The sequence below is a fragment of the Prunus avium genome, chromosome 1 (genome assembly GCF_965620075.1).
Source record: "Prunus avium chromosome 1, drPruAviu1.hap1.1, whole genome shotgun sequence".
In the NCBI taxonomy this organism is placed as follows: domain Eukaryota; kingdom Viridiplantae; phylum Streptophyta; class Magnoliopsida; order Rosales; family Rosaceae; genus Prunus; species Prunus avium.
The window spans coordinates 12369963-12390839 of record NC_142284.1 but is presented as its reverse complement, the minus strand read 5'-3'; the positions used below and the strand labels follow the sequence as shown (position 1 = coordinate 12390839).

At 37.1% G+C, this 20877-nt stretch overlaps 4 protein-coding genes across 5 annotated transcripts; 3 read left to right on the top strand and 1 right to left on the bottom strand.

Moving 5' to 3' along the window:
* The first annotated feature begins 498 nt into the window (after nt 1–498).
* LOC110745052 (Protein kinase superfamily protein) lies at nt 499–4302 on the top strand. Its single transcript, XM_021945120.2, has 9 exons — nt 499–1017; nt 1539–1657; nt 1765–2193; nt 2367–2618; nt 2719–2873; nt 3003–3082; nt 3187–3322; nt 3435–3584; nt 3695–4302. Exons 1-9 carry the CDS (start codon nt 950–952, stop codon nt 3875–3877), a joined length of 1572 nt encoding a protein of 523 aa, XP_021800812.2. The 5' UTR covers nt 499–949; the 3' UTR covers nt 3878–4302.
* A 681-nt stretch (nt 4303–4983) lies between these two features.
* LOC110745060 (2-oxoglutarate (2OG) and Fe(II)-dependent oxygenase superfamily protein) lies at nt 4984–7985 on the top strand. The gene is made up of 7 exons (XM_021945128.2): nt 4984–5239; nt 5328–5385; nt 5483–5587; nt 5864–5921; nt 6591–6766; nt 7213–7282; nt 7385–7985. Exons 1-7 carry the CDS (start codon nt 5106–5108, stop codon nt 7678–7680), a joined length of 897 nt encoding a protein of 298 aa, XP_021800820.1. The 5' UTR covers nt 4984–5105; the 3' UTR covers nt 7681–7985.
* A 3667-nt stretch (nt 7986–11652) lies between these two features.
* Nucleotides 11653–13630, top strand: AHP1 (histidine-containing phosphotransmitter 1). Its single transcript, XM_021945134.2, has 6 exons — nt 11653–12122; nt 12283–12413; nt 12581–12649; nt 12990–13061; nt 13175–13247; nt 13343–13630. The coding sequence occupies exons 1-6, from the start codon at nt 12063–12065 to the stop codon at nt 13400–13402; spliced, it is 465 nt and encodes a 154-aa protein (XP_021800826.1). The 5' UTR covers nt 11653–12062; the 3' UTR covers nt 13403–13630.
* Nucleotides 13631–14894: 1264 nt separating this feature from the next.
* On the bottom strand, nt 14895–20380 carry LOC110745068 (nucleoside hydrolase 3). Of its 2 annotated transcripts, XM_021945140.2 has the most exons (13): nt 20237–20380; nt 19815–20107; nt 19086–19265; nt 18831–18941; nt 18226–18558; nt 17821–17997; nt 17382–17666; nt 17090–17212; nt 16742–16939; nt 16393–16646; nt 15915–16119; nt 15495–15800; nt 14895–15356 (listed from the first exon to the last, which is right to left on the bottom strand). In XM_021945140.2, exons 2-13 carry the CDS (start codon nt 19995–19997, stop codon nt 15051–15053), a joined length of 2661 nt encoding a protein of 886 aa, XP_021800832.2. In that variant the 5' UTR covers nt 19998–20107; nt 20237–20380; the 3' UTR covers nt 14895–15050. The 2 variants fall into 2 exon arrangements, with proteins under 2 accessions (XP_021800832.2, XP_088103728.1); XM_088247602.1 differs by lacking the exon at nt 14895–15356 and having other exon boundaries at nt 15622–15828.
* Nucleotides 20381–20877: the final 497 nt, after the last annotated feature.

Genomic DNA, 20877 nt, shown 5'->3' with positions numbered 1-20877 from the left:
TTTATAGTGAAGATGGCTTACATTCTTCAGCATCAAACTTATTTATTTATTTATTTATTTATTTATTTATGGGATAGAGGAGATTCAAACTTGGTACCTCTTTTAGCGTTTCGGGACCAAACTTATTTAAAATGTTAAAATGTGAACATTACACGTTCATACTACTCGCTTGCTTAAGTATCCGTCCTCCCTAATATAACTGCTGTTTCCCTGAAGATTGTCTTTTCACAAGCTCACAACGTCAAGGAAGGCTATTGGCATTCTACTTTAGCTAATTAACGTAGTGTATCTGTTGGAGTCCAGTCTATAATCGTTTATTAATATACAATTAACAAACGTGATAAATTCATATAAATATAAAGATTCTAGTTTCTATTTGATTTTTTTATTTATCACGAAGTTTTATTATCATGGACAATCAAACAAGATTGTACCTAAGTAGTACTAGTATTTTGTTTTATTTTTATGGTGCCCTAATCCGTAATTAACATAATTAATTAATTCCACGTGTCAAAGACCCAGAAGACGTTTGAACTGTGGGAGTTGAGGGAATCTCCATAGCCATACGTGCTTTGCTTTGCAAGCCTTTCAACATCTCATAAACATACTAAAATTGCTAAATTTGTACGCTGTTATTTGTTTGTTTCCGAGAGATAATAAAAAAAAAGGACTGGGTTAAGAAGCAAATGATGTGTCCATAACAAAGAATGCCGATTTTTGAGCATGAATATTCGTTGAATTGTCCAAAAATGCAGGAATATTTAAGGTGCAATACAGGAAAATCATGGGAGCCACTATTTTCATGTGCCTCTCTCTCTCTCTCTCTCTCTCTCTCTTGGCTTCTCTCTGTCTGCCATTTCCCTTGGCTTCTGAAGCCTCTCTTTGGTTGGTTTGGCACCCTTTGAGAGTTCATGGAAGATGCCCCAGAATCTGAACCTGAAACTTCTTCATGGTAATCACCTCGGTGCCTGCTTTTCAGCTCATCGCTTCTGGTTTCGCGGCTTTCATCTCTAAGCAGTAAGCAGTAATCTTTCAAATTCTCAACATGTCATGTTAAATTTCCATTGCCTATGAAATATATAATAATTCATGCATAAAGCCTGCAGCCAGCTAGAGGACTAAATTAATTTTAACAATGCCTGTGTGTGCTAGGCTGCATTTTACTTGTTGTTACATTGCATTCTAAGGAGGTCCTGTAGAAGATTATTAATTTTTTATCTGCCACTATTGTTTTGTTGTTTTACAATGTCGCTTTCGAATTTTTGTTTTCGGGTTTTGGTTTTGTTTCTCATGAGATGATGTTTCAACGGTTCTTCTGCAATCTGTTCACAAATCATTTGTTTGATTCTCTATATCTTGAGATATTTATGCACGTGCCATACAATTTGGCCCTTTCTTCCTATTTCCCCACTTGGATGGTCGGTAGTGGTACTGCTCACCATCCTGGTTTTATCTGAATTTGCTCTTAGAAGGCTCTTAAATCTGTTGGGTTTTGTCATATTTTCTGTTATTTGCTGACACAAAGCTTGTATGGGCAGCAATGGTTCTCGCGACACTGCCAAAGAAAATCAAGAGGCGGAGGTGGAGGCTACAACGCCTTCTCCTTTTGGATCAAGAAGATCAAGAGCTGGATTCTCTGACTCTTTTTCAAGTCAAGGTAACAACTTTATGCTCTTTTTCTTCTCTAGGCAGCAGGCAATGCTAGTATGCAGGAATATAGAGCTTGGTGTGGTACTAATTATGTTGGGATTTTTGTCATAATAGACTTGAGGTCATTACAATTGGATGAGGATTTCAAAATACATGAACCCTCTCCAAGAGGAGTTCTTGAGGATGACTGCCCGAGAAGCTTAGAATCCGAAACGTCTTCTCCTAAGGCTAGCACTTCAGACTCAGATGCAAAAAGCAGCACTACTTCGGAATCAGATCCAAGAGCAAACCAAAATTGGCGTGGTTTCTTTCGTATATTGAAAAAGGGATCACAAAATCCCTTCCCAACCTTCCCTCCTAAAAGTGCCCCAAAGCCGAAACTCACCAGAAGGAAAAGCAAGAGAATAAGAGAGGACTTCATTCCACAGCTCAACTCTCCTGCCCAGAGGTCTTCTTTCGATGCTGACTTTTGCCGCTTCAAATCTTCCTGGAAGAATTACTCACTATTAGAGCTCCAAGCCGCAACCAACAACTTCAGCCAGGGTCTGTACTCTTATCTCTTCAGAGAACTTACATTACATTGGAGTGTAGAGATTCAGTAAAATTCATTTTTTTCTTAGCTGATTTGATGGTAACTCAATACAATTATGTTCTCTTTTGTAAGATTGTCATTGTCATGTGAGGCTGATAACATTTTCTGTTTGTCCTTTTTGAAGAGTATTTGATTGGGGAAGGAGGCTATGCTGAAGTTTACAAGGGGACATTGGAAGATGGGCAGATTGTTGCGATTAAACGCCTGACGAGGGGTAGTCAAGAAGAAATGACTGCAGACTTCTTATCTGAGCTTGGAGTTATAGTTCATGTTGACCATCCCAACATCGCAAAATTGATTGGTTATGGGGTTGAAGGAGGGATGCATCTTGTTCTTCATTTGTCTCCCCATGGGAGCCTAGCATCCATACTTTATGGTTTGTTTATCAATCTGTGAATCTTTTGAATTCCAAAATTCTCTCCATTTCACAATTACAATTAACTTATTGCTTTTGCTTCGTTGTCCCATATTTCTAGGACCTAGAGAGAATCTGGATTGGGGCATCAGATATAAAGTTTCTTTAGGGACTGCTAAGGGCCTTCTGTATCTTCATGAGGGGTGCCAGAGGAGAATTATCCACAAAGATATTAAGGCTTCCAATATATTGCTGGCAGAGGATTTTGAGCCTCAGGTAACCTTTTTCGTCAGTTTACAGATTAGTGAAAAAAGCTGCATTGTGAATAGGTAAAACACCAGAGCAAAATTTATATAATTACTTTATTAATTTTCAATAACTCTCGGTCACTCCAATTGAATCCAGATATCAGATTTTGGGCTTGCAAAGTGGCTACCAGATCATTGGACTCACCATATCGTATCGAAATTTGAAGGCACATTTGGGTCTGTAAATCCAGAAATTTAGATTTTTTTTTTTCTCTTTCACCAAAGTAATTTTCTTTTTGTTAGCTCTTTTTTGCCATAATTTCATTCCCCAATCATGGCAGCTACCTTCCTCCTGAGTTTTTCATGCATGGCATAGTAGATGAAAAAACTGATGTCTATGCTTATGGGGTGCTACTATTAGAGCTCATCACCGGCAGGCAAGCTTTGGATAGCTCACATAAAAGCCTTGTTATGTGGGTATGTTTACTTCTGTGCCCCCAGCTTCCTTGTTTCATTTGAAGGTAGCAAGTAGCATATTGAAATATTGTTGACAGTTTAATTTCAATCTGTTTGAAAAAATACTTTTCAGGCCAAACCTTTACTCTCTACGAATAATATCAAAGAGCTAGCCGATCCATGCCTTGGCGATGCCTATGATTTGCAACAGATGAAGTGTCTCGCCTTGACTGCTTCGATATGCGTACATCAGTCTTCAATGAATCGACCACAAATGAACCAGGCATGTATTTTTCCTAACAAGTTTATGATTTTACAAGTGTTTAAGTGATGACTTAATCGTCAGACAGACAGCAGTATGCATCTTCTGATGTGGCTTTAAATCTACCTCAGATTGTCCAGATTTTAGAAGGTGATGAAAGCATTTTGGAGTATGTTACAAAACGTCAAAAGTCTAAGCTTCAAAGGACGTATTCGGAGGAGCTCTTCGATGCAGATGAGTACAACTCAACCAAGTATTTAAGTGATAGGGATAAACAACTGGAGTTTGTCTTAGAGCCCTCTAATGAGTTCTAAATTTTCGGTGGTGGGGGGTAGTTGATACTGTTTCTTACGGGTGGATTCGTATTGAGTTGAAATCCAGCCACGGACACAAAATGCAGAAACCAGACGGTTTTCGGAAGCAGGAAAAAGATCAGCATGCAAGAGAAGGTAGAGAAGAGGGAGTGAGAACATTGTTGAGAGATGTTGTATATGCTTTGTTAATTACTTAGAATTTGTACCATGAATGTGACATATGCTGTCAAGCTTAGGGTATGCGTTTAGAGCGTGAGCCATGTACAGCTGCTGGAAGCTTAAGGTTGAAGATGAATATGCTTTCTGCTGCAATTTCTCATTTTCATTTACCAGAAGTCAAATAGGTTATTTTTCTCATGAAGGGTGAACTTCTTTGGCTTTGATGTGACAATCAGTTGGAAAATGATTAAAAATTTGCTTTCTTCTTTGTGGTGCCAAGTTTGGGAAACAATTCATAAAGCATGAGTTGGCTACTCTACTTAACAAAAAATAGAGTAATTATTGCTATTACCTTATTAGCAAACCATGTTATATGGAAGGTAATGTTTACTTGTTACTTTAGCTATTATTTTCAGTTATTAATAGACTTCTAACCTATCAGAAGATGAGATTAGAAACTAACATTACTCACAAAAGCAAATAATCTACACTTCTACTACTTAGCTACAATTTCTTATGGATCTGATCGTTATATCCGGTCTCACATTAATTAACTATCAAAAATACGCTTAGAGTCTGTTTGGGATTGCTTATTTAAAAAGTATTTATGCTCATAGGGACTTAGCATTTTGATCAGAAGAATGCCTAAAGTTCCATTAAAAATCCAACTACTTTTTCATGAAGCACTTCCAATTGCTTTTTCTGAAAGCACTTTTATGTCAAAATTTCTCTACCAAACGCTATCTTAAACGTTTTTATTTGCCCGAAAGTGCTCTACCCTTGTATTGCGGTTGTATACTAACTTCAACTACCATGACCAAAAAAAAAAGGAAAATAAAACCTTTTAATTGCTGTCTTAAAAAACAAAAACAAAAACAAAACAAAAAAGTACAAGACGTATGTTATATTAACAGTGAAGTTAAGAAAAAAACAGTATAAATTCACATGGCGCCACAGGCAGTTATATGCAGCAGTGAGATTAGGATTAGGAGGATCATTCCATTACCAACAAAATTCAATCGACTGACTCTTTCTCTCTCTGAGAGATTGGGAATCTGACTGAGTACTGATGACTAGGGTTTGGCTTCAGCTGTTCTTCTTCTTCTTCTTCCTGCTCTCAATCTCCTCCAGCTCCTACGCTGCTTCACCACACACCTTCACAGTCAATCCTTCTAAAGTCAGACAGATCTCATGGAACCCTAGGTCTCTTTCTCTCTCTGGAAAAAATAAAAGTTGACTTCTTTTTTTCTTTTTTGTGATTGCGTTGATGCGATTTAATGATAAATTGCAGAGCTTTCGTGTACGAAGGTTTGCTCACGGACGCTGAGTGCGATCACTTGATCTCCATTGTGAGTTTGCATTTACAAATTTCAAAATTTCAATCTGTTGAATTCGTCAATTGTGCTTTCTTGACGTTTTGTCTTCGTGTTGTTGTTTTGCGATTAGGCGAAATCGGAGCTGAAGAGATCGGCCGTGGCCGATAACTTGTCCGGTCAGAGCAAGCTCAGCGAGGTGCGGACCAGCTCCGGCATGTTCATCCCCAAGGCCAAGGTTTGCTTCTTTGCTCTTCCCTTTTCCATTTTGTCACCATTTTTATTCGCCATTATATGTGTTCTTCTTTTAACTAGATACTAGTTTTAGTTAGGCTTTGCGTTCAATTTTCTGTTTTAGCCCAAAAATACATTAAATGCGCACACATGTGGATGTTCAATTGTTCATGGATCATGAATCCGATTGCAAGTCACCGCAATTAACAGGGTTAAGGTGACACGCAAACATATGTATGAATGTATGTAATGCGTTTTACAAATTAAATTGTTTTTGTAGGATCCTATTGTTGCTGGTATTGAGGACAAGATTGCAACATGGACATTTCTTCCAAAAGGTAAACCCTTTAGAGAAGAATGCTATTTGAGTTATCCTTTTTTATCACCTTGAACAATTCAGTTAATCTCACTGTCATCCATTTTCATATCTCTCTCAATTGAAAAATCCAGGATTTCTCTTTTATGTCCTTTTATTGAGGTCCTCATGCCTTGCTTTGATTTATCCTAAAGCTTTAGTTTCAATTGGAATTCTGTTATTCACCATGTATAAGTCTCCCCAACTAGGCATCCATGACTGAATGGTTGAAGTGTCTAACTCACAATTGCTTCACATTCATATACTGCTTTTTCCGTGTCAGCGCCTTATATACGTTGGGAAATGTGTCTAGATTCTAGAGTAAGATGTGTTTCTCTTCCTTCTTTACATATGTTCTCTTGAATGAGATTGAAATCAAAATTGAATATAAACAGTGAAGATAGTTGAGAAACCATGAGCAGGAATTTTGATATAGATGGCAACATGGCTATTACTACCTAATGAAGTGAAACATGGGACAAATATATGCTAACTTGAACGCTTGGGAGCCATGTTGGTTGTCTATTCTGACATCATGAACTGAGCATCGGCAATATTGGATTGACAAAGAATGATATGATGAAAAGTTACAAATGACTTCTTCATTTTGCTGGAATAAGCTTACAGGTGTTATGTGTTTCTTGATTTTCAGAAAATGGAGAAGACATACAAGTATTGAGATATGAGCCTGGGCAGAAATATGAACCACACTATGATTACTTTGCCGACAAAGTCAATATTGCCAGGGGTGGACATCGCATAGCAACTGTACTGATGTACCTTACTGATGTGACCAAAGGTGGTGAAACAGTGTTCCCTGAAGCAGAGGTTGGTTAAAGTATTCACCTCTTGCATTTTATTAAGTAGTCTTAGAATCCAATCTTAGTTCACATACAGAAAAGAATGCAATATACTGTTCTGTAAGATTTTTATCTTAGACTCCCCCTGGCCGCAGTTGGATTGGTAAAGTAGCATGGCTGACATGCTCGTTAATATGCATTGATTAGCTCTAGAGATTAGATCACATTTGGGCTAGCATAAACCTTGTTATTGCATATAGTTATTTCAACAATCATCTGAAATAGAAATCATGGAAAAGCTAGGACTCCAATCCACAGAAAAAAAAAAAAAAAAAAAAAAGATAAAGAAATGACTGGTTGTATTAACCGGTTGGAGGGTGTTGGTTAGTAGAGTATAAAAAAACTTTTACCAGCTTGCTAATGTGCTTTATTTAATCTTGTTATAATTATTTCTGTAAACGAATCTGGCTGCAGGTACCTTCACGCCGTAAGGCTGCAGAAGTAGATCACAGTCTCTCTGAGTGTGCAAAGAAAGGAATTGCAGGTCAGTTCTAGATAACTTTTTACGGTATTCATTGATATATATAAATTGTTGTAGCAAAGTTGATGCATTCTGTTGTTTTCTATCTTCCTCGGAATTACATAGTGAAACCACGAAGAGGAGATGCCCTTCTATTCTTCAGTCTCACCCCACACGCTGTTCCAGACCCAAAAAGTCTCCATGCTGGGTGCCCAGTGATTGAAGGAGAGAAATGGTCAGCAACAAAGTGGATTCATGTCGACTCATTTGACAAGAACTTGGATGCCGGTGGGAACTGTGCAGATCTGAATGAAAGTTGTGACAGATGGGCTGCCCTTGGAGAATGCACCAAGAACTCAGAGTATATGGTTGGATCTCCTGATCTCCCTGGCTACTGTAGGAGGAGTTGTAAGGTATGTTAGAATTCACTTCCTGATTTCCACGTGGACCATCCGTTGGAGGCTTCCTGTTCTGTTGTGGTTATTCATTAATTTTTTGGTGGATTGTAATCCTATTTTTCATTACAAGCGTTTTACAGACGTATATAGCTGAATAGAACTTTGGCATTTTGGGTTGTAAGTCTTTGCTCTAATTGTACTTTTTTTTTAAACTGTACCCATGCTTTTCGAAGAGAAATGCGGCAATAGAAACCCACCAAAAGAAATGTGTTGTGTCGATGTATGTACTTGAGACCCAAAATAATGACTTGAAGACCATTCTTTTAACATATAGATGGACTGATCTGGCAGTTGCGTAGAGCATTATGATTTATTATGCTTATGATGTTACACTGTTCGACCTTTCACTTCCCCAGTAAGAGGGGAGGTTGAAATATTATCCATGTCACACTCTACATCCATGAACTTTGAGAGTAGAGAGGTGTTGCACGTGCGCACGCTCACTTATGCGCATTCTTGCACGTGTCAGGAGATAAAAAGAAGTAAGTTCACAATTATTTCATGTTTTATGGTGAGATGAAAGAATGGTAGCTTTTGAGCCCTTGTGGATGCAGAAAACTTTCTTGGGAGAGATCCCCGCATATGCGCCCAACAGTACACTGGAGGATTAGGCCTAGGCCATGCTTGGGGATACCTTGGGAAACCAAAAAAAAGAAAGAATGGTAGCTTTCTCACTCATAGTGCATTAGATTAGATTTTTAAGGGGAAGGGAAGGGGGGAAAGGGGTTAGATAGATATGCATCCATTCCATTTTAGTGAAGGTCGATCTTTATTTAGCAAGGGCAAGTGGGTGCCATCAAGGATGAAAATATCGGCCAATATCCCAATATATTCCTATTTTTATGTGTCGATATAGATACAGGGGGTAAGCCCCGATAACCCCCAATATCCTCGATATTTACCGATATTTCTCGATATTTTCCGATACCAGACAAATGACCCAGAAATTTGTCTTCAATTTTGAAAGTAATCATAGATCTCATCCACTGAATCAATGTCAAAAACTAAGTTCTAATACTTAGTAGCTTCTCCTTTCTTCTCTTCTTAGTCATTTTGGCTATCTTTGGCTCTTCCTCTCCTCTCTTTGGTTGCTTGGTTTTCTTGTGTGTTCGATTTTATTTTTCACCAAATCTTCTCTCTCTCATCGCTCTTGTAATAATGTTGGGTTGGGTTATGTTTGAATAATGTTGTCTTTGTTGTGTTAAGTCTAATTGTATTTATTTTTGGGATTTTCATCGCGCATTATATACACATACATTTCATCATATGCATATCTTATACTTAGTATATTTTGAATTTTATTTATTCAATACATTTATTGATAATGTGTTTAATATATATGAAAGTTTCACTTCAAAATTCTGTGTTTTAAAGTCAATATCTGTATTTTTTGTCGATTTTATGCGATACCTAAAATGACATCAATATATCGCCCGAAATATCTGTAAATTGAAGGCCCAATAATATATGTATTGCCGATATTTTCATCATTGGGTACCATTGCTAAAGGTTACCCTACGTTATAGGGTCCCAAATTTGTGTGCATTCAGTTTTCAGCACGCGGGCCGACCGGCCCTGATTTTAGTGCTGTGAGCACTGGATATCTGTCATTTATGGCTTTGTTGGTTGATTTTTGTTAGCCACAAATATTCACGTACGGACTTTGTATTCTTCTGTTTGATTTGGTGTGAAATAGTCTTCTTTGGCATTACTTGCGCAACTTAGAAGGACCACGCTGAGATTCCCATCAATATCTGAAGAAAGGGAGGCCCCCCAAGTAGGAGGAGTGGTGGTGGTCGTAACTCCTTAAGCATTATATCCTACTAGAACTTTGGCAACATCTGCATGCCTATACATTGGGGCTCTTCTTTTTCTCAATCCTCAATCCTCAATCCTCATGTTTGGTAATTCATAAATAGAGGCATGCAAGGCACAGCTTAATGTTGTTTTCAAGATCCCAGTCTCCCTCCCCAAGTGGTCAAATATTCTAGAAATTAGCATGAAACACTTTCTAGCCGCCAGTTAAATAAGATTTATAAACAAAAAGGTGCTTAATTGCTGCTTGTAGAATGAAGGTGATGTAAATGATTCCTTATCTTTCATCGAGATGCTTCTTACAGTTTAGATGGCCCTTTAATTTTGCTAAGGTGAGTCGCCTACGCATGCATGAGAGACTTCTTACTGTTAATGAGATGCATGTACAAAGGTCCGAAATCGCTTATCTGCGTGGGCAACTGACATGATTGATTCACCTGTAGCGGGTAAATGCAGTCCGTGCTTATGAACGGAGTGTGAAAATAAATGGATGGAGCACAAATAGCTCCATCTTGAAACATTATACAACTAATAGAATATATTCCTTTTATCCATACGAATATAAGAATATATTTCCACCGAAACAGTACAATTTTCATTATCATTACCAATTATATACGAAATAAAATAAACTAAGAATAAGACTGTAACCAGACACCTCATTTTGTCATCTTCATAAAACAAACAAAATAAAATAATTGACGAGGGCTGTCTCTCTCTCTGTCTCCCTCTCTCTCTCAACATTTAACATTTCCAAAGCTGCCGAAGCCCAGAGAGAATTATTCCTAAATTGAAAAAAGATTTTTAGTTTAAGGTGAGAGATTTTAGTTTCTTGCCCCCAACACAACTGGCCCATTTTTGTTCTTGGTTGACAAAACAGAACTGACAATCCAAACAGCTGTAAGATTTCGGTGTGACATATCAAGATTCCGTCTATGTTTTAGTAATAACTTATTGGAAGAAGAATTTACAAACATAAAAATCAAACATTGAAAATTGATTCATCAAATTAAATAGTACTAAAAGGGCTTGTATCTCAAGCAGTTAAGAGCATATATCTCTACACTCGAGATCTTAAGTTTAATTTCTCCCTCCCTCAATATTGCGTATATCAAAACCAAAAATAAAATAAGAAAATTCAAATGGTACATGAATGAATGGAGATTGGATTGGATGGTACATAATATGCATTGACATGGTAGAGCATGAACAAATTACCATAATTTCCACATGGGTTGGCCTGGATTAGTCTAGTTCTAATGATTTTTAATCTAGTTGGGGAAGCAAACGAGGAAAAATCTCTAAACAACTTGGCTTTAGTTTAGTGCCAATCCAAACTAGCACTAACAGCTTGTAATGACAGGTGATGTTCCCTCTAATATCCGGCCTTGCCTTAAAAATTTAGAAACATAAAATACTTACTATGTATAAAAGATAACATTTTCCTTCTGTTTTGGGTTCTGGAAAATATAAAGAAAAATAATCGTGAGCCTTAGTTAAGTGAAATCATACCCACAATTTACACAGGATGCGTATCTCATTAGAGGTTTGAGATTGGGCCCCTAATCCAAGCAATAACTTCAAATGCAGGATGAAAGCTGCAAAACTTGAGTGTCAATCAATTGATAGGTTTTAATATTGATTGACATTCACGTCCTGTAACAATATCCCGAGTTTAGAAGTAAACATAAAAGTGTGGGTTATCAATAAAATGTAAGTGGCAAACTTTGTATAACGTCATTAACTAGTTTAAATCTATGCAGAAATGTCGAAGGTTTTAAGGAATAATATGAGATGGAGTAAAGCCTAGAAAGTGGACAAGTAATAAAAAGGCAAAAACTTTGAAACAACTGTTAAAATATGCGCGGAATGACTTGAGTAAACATTTTTAGTAGCAGTAACATTTTATAATTCCGATTTATGAGGAGGAAAAAACAACATGCAGAATTGCACATTCTCCAAATTTTCATAAAGAAGAAACAGGTGAAGTCAGTCCTACGTCAAACCCATGTACACAACTTTCAATCTGAACCAGTAGTTTTCAGCTCAGTGATAAAAGTGAAAAATTGAAGGGAGAAAAAGAAAAGAGAGAGCCAAATACTTGAAAAGGCAATAAAAAATTACAAAGAAAAACAAAGGCACAGAGAGAGAGAGAGAGAGAGAGAGGTTAAATGCTCATAATATATGATGTAGAGGAAGGGCACCCAACTGGTGGGGTTGTGATTCTGTGAGAAAATACCAAAACCAGAGCACATATCCAGAGAGAGATAGAAAGGGGGGTCAGAGTCTACTTGTACTAGACAGTAGACATACCCAAAAGCAAGAAGCTTTTGGATTTTGTTTTACGCATTGAATTCATCAAACCCTTTTCTAGTTTCCCAAGCATTTATACTATAATATTTGATTGTGCAATAATTCCTCAAGATCTGCAATTCAAGGCACCAGCTTTTCTTTCATTTGCTGGCTCACAGCTCCTCCTTAAACACGGTGACTCTTACTCTGTCTGTGTAGAGAGGAACAAAAGCAAAAACATGGAGGTGGGGCAGATGCAGAGACAGTGGGTTGATTACACAAAGTCCTTGTTTCTGGAGGTAAGGAACAAGAAAATGGTGGAATCACTGATGGGTTTGTTTTGTTTTTGGTGTTTTTGGTGTCTCTAATCTTCATCTACTGCTGGGCTGGTTTAGCTTTTTTGTTCTGTTTGTTTTGTTCCTGATTTTGTTTTCTGGTTGTTGCTTTGGGTGTGAGAAGGGGTTTCTGGATGGTCAGTTTTTGCAGCTTCAGCAGCTGCAAGATGAGAGCAACCCAGATTTTGTTGTTGAAGTGGTGTCTCTATTCTTTGAAGATTCTGAGAAGCTTCTCAATGATCTCACCAGAGCTCTGTGAGGATCCGAGATCTTTCCTTTTCTTCTTTTCCTTCTTTCCTTTTCACTGTCTTTTTCTCTCTTGGATTGTGTGGTGCTCATGTTTTGCTTTTGGATACTTTGAGGGGTGCATGAAAGTTTGTTCTGTGTTCTTGAAGTTCCCCACTTTTTTTTTCTTTGCACAGAGAACAGCCAAGTGTAGACTTCAAAAGGGTTGATGCTCATGTTCACCAGTTCAAGGGTAGTAGCTCCAGGTACACACATAAATTTTGTTTTGTTTTTTTTTTTTCCCTACACTGAGAAAAACATGGAATGAAGTAGAAAAAGTTGATTCCTTTTCTTAGTTTGTCTTTTGTAGGAAGATCAATATTTCAGCCTTGAAAAATGAGCTAACTAATCCTGATTTTCATCTCTGATCCATGTATAAATCCTGGTTTTACAGTTAGTGTGACAATCTTTGCATTTTTTCTTTTCGACACCCTTAGATTAAAATTTACAAGAAACTTAATTTAGTTCAGATCCAGGGGATAGGTGCTGATTTTTGTTCATGCTTAGCTCAATGTTGTTTGATGACAGTTTTTGTGGTTGACACAGTATTGGTGCACAAAGAGTTAAAAATGCCTGCATAGCTTTCCGCAACTTCTGCGAGGAACAGAACACTGAAGGGTGAGTTACTTTACACTAAACATTCATAGACAGTGTAATTTTTGCCTTAATCAGCTTTCAAAAGGTGAGAGAGAGGTCATGATCCATGAAATCTGAGAGACTCTTGTTATCAGGTGCATTAGATGTGTTCAACAAGTAAAGCAAGAGTACTACCTTGTGAAGAACAAGCTTGAAACTCTCTTTGCGGTGAGTAGAATCGTATAGACGCTTGCTGTTGCTGATTTGTGTCGAACTTAAAATTTCTCTGTTTATTTATTTCAAATTTATATTGTTGATTGCAGATGGAGCAACAAATTGTGGCAGCTGGTGGGTCAATTCCAATTCTGGAATTAAGTTTTTAAGGCTTCCATTGTGAAAAGAAAACAAGAAAGTTGGGGTGGTTGTAGAGAATCTCTTCACTAGTATTGTATAACAACCTCTCTTAATTGATTGAAAATTCTCGTAACTAATGAATTTGTGCTTGTATGAACTTTATGAAAAGGAGTTCTTCCATCTGGTGCCACTTCTTAATGAACTTTATTTAGGCTCAAATAACCTTGTTATTTATGAAAATGAGTTTTTTATCTGTTGCTAGCTTGTGATATGCACTTCATTGCGTACTTACTATATCACATTCCATTCTTGGGTTGTTTCAGATGAAAAGAAAAAAGAAAGGGATTGAATGTGACTGAAACTGCACAATCGATCGTGAGTTTTTATTTGGGATTAGGAAACTGAAATCCACAGCCTGCAGTTTTTATTTTGTGAAACCTTGCAATGACTCAAGTAGCTTGTTTTGGTTGTTCTTGTTGGTATTATTCTAGTAAGAGAATTTCATGCCTACCATCCTATCAATCCTTAGTTGTCATCTGTGCTAGCAGAGCTTAATTAAATAAAGGTAAATCATGTATACTCTCGTTTAGTTTAACAAATCCATATTAAAAATAATATGAATAGATTAGAAAGATTTGATTCCTTGAAGCCTTAGTGGTCAATCTTGATCTGCTTTGCTGTCCATCTGTCTTGCTGCTAAAACATTGACACAAACGTGGGTACTTATTGTTTCTTTTTCTCTTAGAATTGTTTTTACTTAAGGAAAGGAGAATCTATGGAAAAGGTCAATGATCCCCACCATCACCGCACAATAGCACTATGGTCTTTTATCAAAATTATCCTTGTTTGGTTGCTGTGAATAAAGACGAAAAAACAAAATTCTCTTAGCTGCCCAACAAAACAAATTGTAAACCGTGAGACTACAACATTATTAGGTCGCAGAACTCAAAACCATCAAGAATTTATGCAAGTTATAACTCTGAGTTATTGAATTCTTGATACTACCAAGACTGTTGGGAAATTTTTCTAGAATTTTTTTTTTAATGCAATTTAGAAGTAGTAGATAAAAGGAGTTATTGCAATATGTGAAGGATATGAGTGTTGTGCAGCAGCCGAAGCAAGGATAGCACTGTTTTGTTGTCCCCATACAATCATGTTCTGTCATATGGAATCCTTATAACGCATGATGAAATGTGATAGGTTGGGGATAGCACCATTCAGTCACGAGCTCTGTTTTTGCAGAAGAATGTTAAATTGTTGTGATGCAGCATGGCATAAGCTTACAAACTTAGCAGGTCTTGGATGCTGAAATTATAATAATGATGGTCATAATGATGTTTTGAGTTTTGTTGGTTACCATGTTCCTAAAAGCTTTAAACTGTCAAGATATAAAGTGTATACCAATTATTGATTTTTATATGCTTGTCCTTGTCAACCAAAGGAAGTGATGTTTATCTGCTACAAAGTAATTAGTGACAATTTGTGCAATATAAAATTTGACATAGCAGGATGAGCTCTAAGTAAGTACAATGAAGAATTTTCCTTGTTAAATAAATAAGCCAAAGAAGAAATTTCCAATGGCATTTTCTGGTTTTGTATTTTTTTTCTTTGTTTGTGTTAAAGAGCAGAATGCCTACTTTGCTCATAAGACATTGTTACATCCAATTTCTACACAACTTATAGGGCAGGCTTGGTTTGATTCGGAGGCATCCGCCACAATTTTACTTGCTCTTCAAAACTTACTAATACAGCAGACTGCTCTGAATCACTAAGCCGTTCTGCAAAAAGATCATAATAGGCTTTAGGATTTACACTGTCCAATACTCTGACTAGTTTCCCTTGCTTTTCATCAATCAAAAGTTGCCCATCTTTTGATTCAACACCTTCAGCATGAACTTTGATAGGCTTGACTAGGAAGGTTTGGTTCAGATGGGAATCACCAACTATGAGAACTGCACCAAGTATTTCCCCCAAGAAAGTTTGCTGCATCATAATAACATATGAGAAAGGGTGTTCACAAATACTTGAAGGTCAAGTTAGAAAATTATCTTATAAATTCCTCAAGCTCCCTAACAATGTGTATCAAATTCATGGCAATTGTCAATTAGGAAGCTTAATTACCATGTGATGATATCTATGGTGCAATTGCTGCAAACGGTAGAGCCTTGACAGCACCCGCCTGGCAAAATGCGCCTCGGGCGTCTTCTTTCTCTGGCGCAGCGCTTCTAAGATTTTCGAAAATGAACTAACTTTTTGCTGGATGCTTAGTGGAATGAGTGTGATGTTAAGTGAGGAACCAAACACTGTGTTTGCAGCCAAAGGGTCAAGAAACATATTGAACTCTGCATTTTCATTGGAAGGGATAGTAAACACATTTCCTTTGTCCTTGTCATTGCTGCTGATATGGCCTCCAACTATATATACATCCTGCAATGAGCATTGGCTTCATTGGATACTGCCATTACCAGGAATAAGCACCCTTTTTTTTAAATCTGGTGCAAAAACTTGATATCAGAGAATATATATTCAAAATCAACTAACCTGAATTACAGAGGTAGTGTTCTGCTCCAACAAAATAATCTTTGCTAAAGTAGTCAAGGGTCCATTGGTCAATATGGTAATCTTAGATCCTGGATCCAGTGTTTTCACCACAGACCCCCAAATTTCCAATGCTAGTGGCTGTCTGAGTTCTTGGTGATCTGTATCACGAGGGGCTCCGTAATTTACAGAACTTTCTGCTGTATACCTGGTAACAACAACTTGATATTTTCAGTTCCAGTGCATTTAACATTCACACACCAAACTTGTTTACTAAATAATGTGATGGCGTTTCATTTATTCAAATTTGGGTCGTTCCAAACCTCCTCTAACATATAACATGTAAGATACTGACATATATATATATATATATATATAGATACTGACACATTATTTGGTGAACTTAGCATTACTGTTTTCCATAATTTCTTTGCCAAAAGTTCCATGCTATTCCGAGGGACCGAAAAGTTATTTCCAGTACCTTCTTGGGCTTCGGGGTAAATCTCGGGCAAGGCCATAGAGAGTGTCCGAGTCCAAAAATCCACCATTCCCATGAGGGATGGCCTTAAGGTATTTGCAGTCTCCAACAGCAGAGGAAACTGGATCAGACTGGTTCATAGCAAATACATCTCCCAGACCTACTGGAATGTCATCCCGGCCCATCATATGCAGTAAGTCATAAATGACATCTATTGTAGCAGCATCTGCCCACCCAGTTGGGCTGACCATTATTGCCTGAAAGCAAAGGGGAAACAGATTTGGCTCATTTGGGTTACTTAAACCAGAAGAAAATAAAAATGGGTAGAAAAGAAGAAAAAAAAACTCTCTACCTTGAGATTAATCACTTCAACAGGTACTTTGAGGAGGAAGAACAGAGCTACAAAGTCTCCAGCACTCATATCCATGTCAAAGACAACAGGTTTACCCAGTTTTCTAGTTCCAAATTCTGGTTTATATGTCTCTTCCTTGTAAAAAGGAAATTGTGTTGTGAAATTGAATCTCCCTTTTTGTTGAGGGTTGTTTAGGATCTGTAAAACCAATTGGAAAAGGTGTTGTCATTCCACTCACACATATCACTTGTACATGGAATGTTTATGTGTTATGCTTAGAGTAAAAACCAGACTAGGATGACAAATTTTCAAAGAATTTAAATGGAACAGGTATTTTAACTTAATTACCTCTAAGAAGCTTTTAAAGAATTCTCTGTCAAGTGGGCTTCCAGGGTCCTGATTTGGTTTTGCTTTTGTAGCAACAAGCACAGGCACTGCCTCAGGTCCTGTTACCTCTGTTGTATAACCATCCTGTTGGATTGTGTAGCAACAGAAAGTCAATCAAATTTTGAATTAACATGAGAAGAAAATATGTCAAAATGAGCAATGTTGTATCGCCTTTGTATAGGAAGAAAACTATAGGTGAAGCTTAAAACCACTACGAGAGATTAAACTTTGGAAGTTTTATAGGCAACTCTACCTTGCATTTCCCTTTCCCTTCCTTTACAATGCAAAATGGATCTCTAAGTCCTTTCTGAACGTGGCCACTATGCACACCATGTTTTTCTAAGTTGAACTTTGGAACTTTAAGGCCATCAAAGAAAGGGTTGGAGCCATCAGATATCCCATAAGGTTCATTTGAAGTAATCACAGTTATATTCATATACTCCATTTCAGCAAATTCATTTTCGCCATGAGGGTTATTCGAGTTTCGCATGATTGAGGCTGCCACACCAGCTGTAAACGAGTCCCACATGAAATAGCTCTGCAAAATAGTCAAGTTGTAACATACCAGATCATTTGATTGCTTGCTGTTTGTGGCTTAAGGCATAGAAAGTCTTGATCACAAGAGGGAAATGCAATGAAAAAAGATGATACACTATCTGCAACTCAAACACCAAAAAGAATTGTGGACTTACCGTATAGAACTGGTTGTCGAACCAAGTATCACGAGCCATTTTCAAGGACTGGAAGATATATTGTGCCTCATATGTACTCTGACTCTTCTCAAGTGCCTCAAAGAAGTTTTGACTAATAGGAATGGTGTTTGTTGCATCCAAAGGAACGAGGGTGACAGGAATCCCAGAATGTATAACCTGAAATATCAACACCACTGTAAGAAAATGTAACCATTTTTCTAGGAGCCTAAAAACAGGAAATGCTCTCTTGCCAGATTGAGAATCTGGACGGCTGAACAGGTTGGTTCTTGCTCGAACGTGTGAATCAGAATCACAGTCCGACAACATAATCAACAGTCTAGCAATATAAATCTGGCAAGAGAACGTTACTCTTAATAAGGACTGCAGTGATGTAATAAGGATTACCTGGTATGCAGCAAAGGGATCTCCCAAGAAATTGAACTCTGCATAAGGATTACTTGTATAGTCTGTGAACACATTACCAGGATCACCACACTGCCGAGGTGCACAAGTGGTGGCATTTTCAGGGCAACAACCAGTTGGGTTCTTTGATCTCACACCACCACCCATGACATATATGTGCTCAACATTCCTCTTCAACTGTGGATTGCTCATAAGGAAAATGGCAAAATTTGTATGTGCTCCTATAAGAAACACAGTTATGGGACCTGCAGATATTTTGTCAATCATCACTTGCTGAGCAGTAGGTTGTCGAAAAGGACTATATCTCCTGCTCCCCTAATTCCATATAAAAGAAAAAAGAAGAAAAAAAATCTCTGAGCCAGATATAGAATGTATGACCAAAAGGAACAAAGAATCTCTCATTACATCCCCTTTTTAAATGCCTTACATTTCCTCTGGTGTTTTGCAGGAATTTCAAGTCAAAAGACTTCAACTTATCTCAGCATTGCATTAACATTGATCAGAACAAGCAGTAAAGTTATGGAATTTTTGTCAAACATGTGATTGAACAAGAAGTTCAACATTTTGTGTAATAATTTATATTGTACCTGAGGGAGGAAAGCTTTTCTGATGCCAAAATTAGAATCGATATCTAATCGACCTCCAGAACCTACAGGAATGGCTTGTCTATATCTACATCCTCCCGCTGTTGTAATCCCCTGCATTTAACATAATTTTGCACTCATAATTATCAGAAAATTAACAAACATGAACTTCACATAATTTAAAAAAAAATATCTATCAATTGAGAAAATATCATATAAATACATGGTAACAAGGGAGCTAAGCTAGTTCATGCATGCCTGTTCAATAATTGGAAGATATCCACCAACATTTGGCAAAATGGTGCCATCTTCTTTAATCCCACCCTCACCTCCCACACCAACAGCAACATCATCACGACCCATCATGTATAGCATGTCATACACCTGATGCACAGCATGCCCAGCATTTGTCCAAGCATTTGCATTCACTGTCACTGCCTGTGGTGGTAACAAAATTAATTACAGTGCGGTAATTATTATTACCACAGGTAAAAAAACAATGATTCACTTTTACATAATGGAAAACACAAAGTTGTCTCACCATTTGACCAAAAAGATAAAACACAAAGTTGGGTTGCAAAAATCAACCAAAAAGAGAATTCCAAAAGCACATTGTCTTCAGTTTTAATTAAAGTCCTTTTTTTTAATAATTTTTTTTTCAAATATAGAATCCACTCAACTATATGAATTATTTGACTCAGTCCTCAAGGACTAATAGTAGTATGAACTACAGCTTTTTCATCTTTAAACCCAATATTCATTGCATTCTTTTGGATTTAAATCAACCAAAATTACTTGGATTAGTTTTAATGGTGATCATCACTTGCTTAGACTTACTTATAAGCCAAGCAATAAATTATGAATATAAATACATATATACATGTAAGCTTAAGCATTTGTTGGCCTTGAAATGCTTTTTGGCAACAAAAAACCTTTGGAACATGAATGAATCATCACAAATTAACATTGATATGATCGTGAACTTACCTCCAACTCAAACTCTGATCTGTTAAGCTTCAGGAGGTACAAGAGACCAAAGAAATCGTCGGTATCGACGTCGGTATCCAAGAGAATCCGGCGAGGCCAGCCCTCCACGGCTTGCAAACTAAGTAGACCCACAACAACAATAACTATCCATACCCAACTAAAGTGCTTCTTCTTCAACAACATTTTCTCTCTCTTGATTTCAACCAAAACCCAGAAATCTTTCTCTCTCCAAACTACGAAAATATGGTTTCTTTAACAATATTGCATCAAGCCTTCAATCAAACCATTCCTTCCTGAAATGTATCAAACAAAAGGAACACAAAGCAAAAGTAAACAAAACTCAAGTGAATGACCAAATATATATATATATATATATATATATATATACCAAATGTTATATGCATATATATTTATCAACTTACATATAAGTAGTGGTTTTAAAGAATTACAGAGGCATGGGTTGATGAGTGAGAAACTTAATTAGAGGCTAGATGAGCCTGGTAAACGGGAAGAAAGAGCAAAGTTGACAAATGATGATGATGATGAGCAGAAATAATCAAGTATGGGACACACGTCACTCACGCCGGGAGCACGTGACAAACTTACACCAAACAAACCAACCGAATTATTATCTACACAAGTTTATTTTTCTCTTTCTTTATTTTGTCCTTTTCAAAGTCACCCCGACCACTAAAAAATAGTGGTGATTCACATTCTACCCTTTCAAACTCAACATGGGTTCATATTCTCATCTCCAAGTATTTTAGTCGTTTAAGAATTTTCGTTTTGTTTTTTGTTTTCGTATAGAGACATATGTAGTCAGATTGGACTATATCAATCCACAACAAGGATGAAGAGGTTTAGGGCGGTAATGCGCTAATACGAAGTTCGTAATAATGCTAGAGTCACTAACTTTGTTTATCAAATGATAAATGAATACGTATAACATTGAAAAATATGAAGTCTCATATCGGAAACTTAACAAAATTAAATATACGACATCTGTCGTATATGCAAGTTGTTAAGTTGGGAACATTATCAATGTTGTTAGTAGTGGACCGTG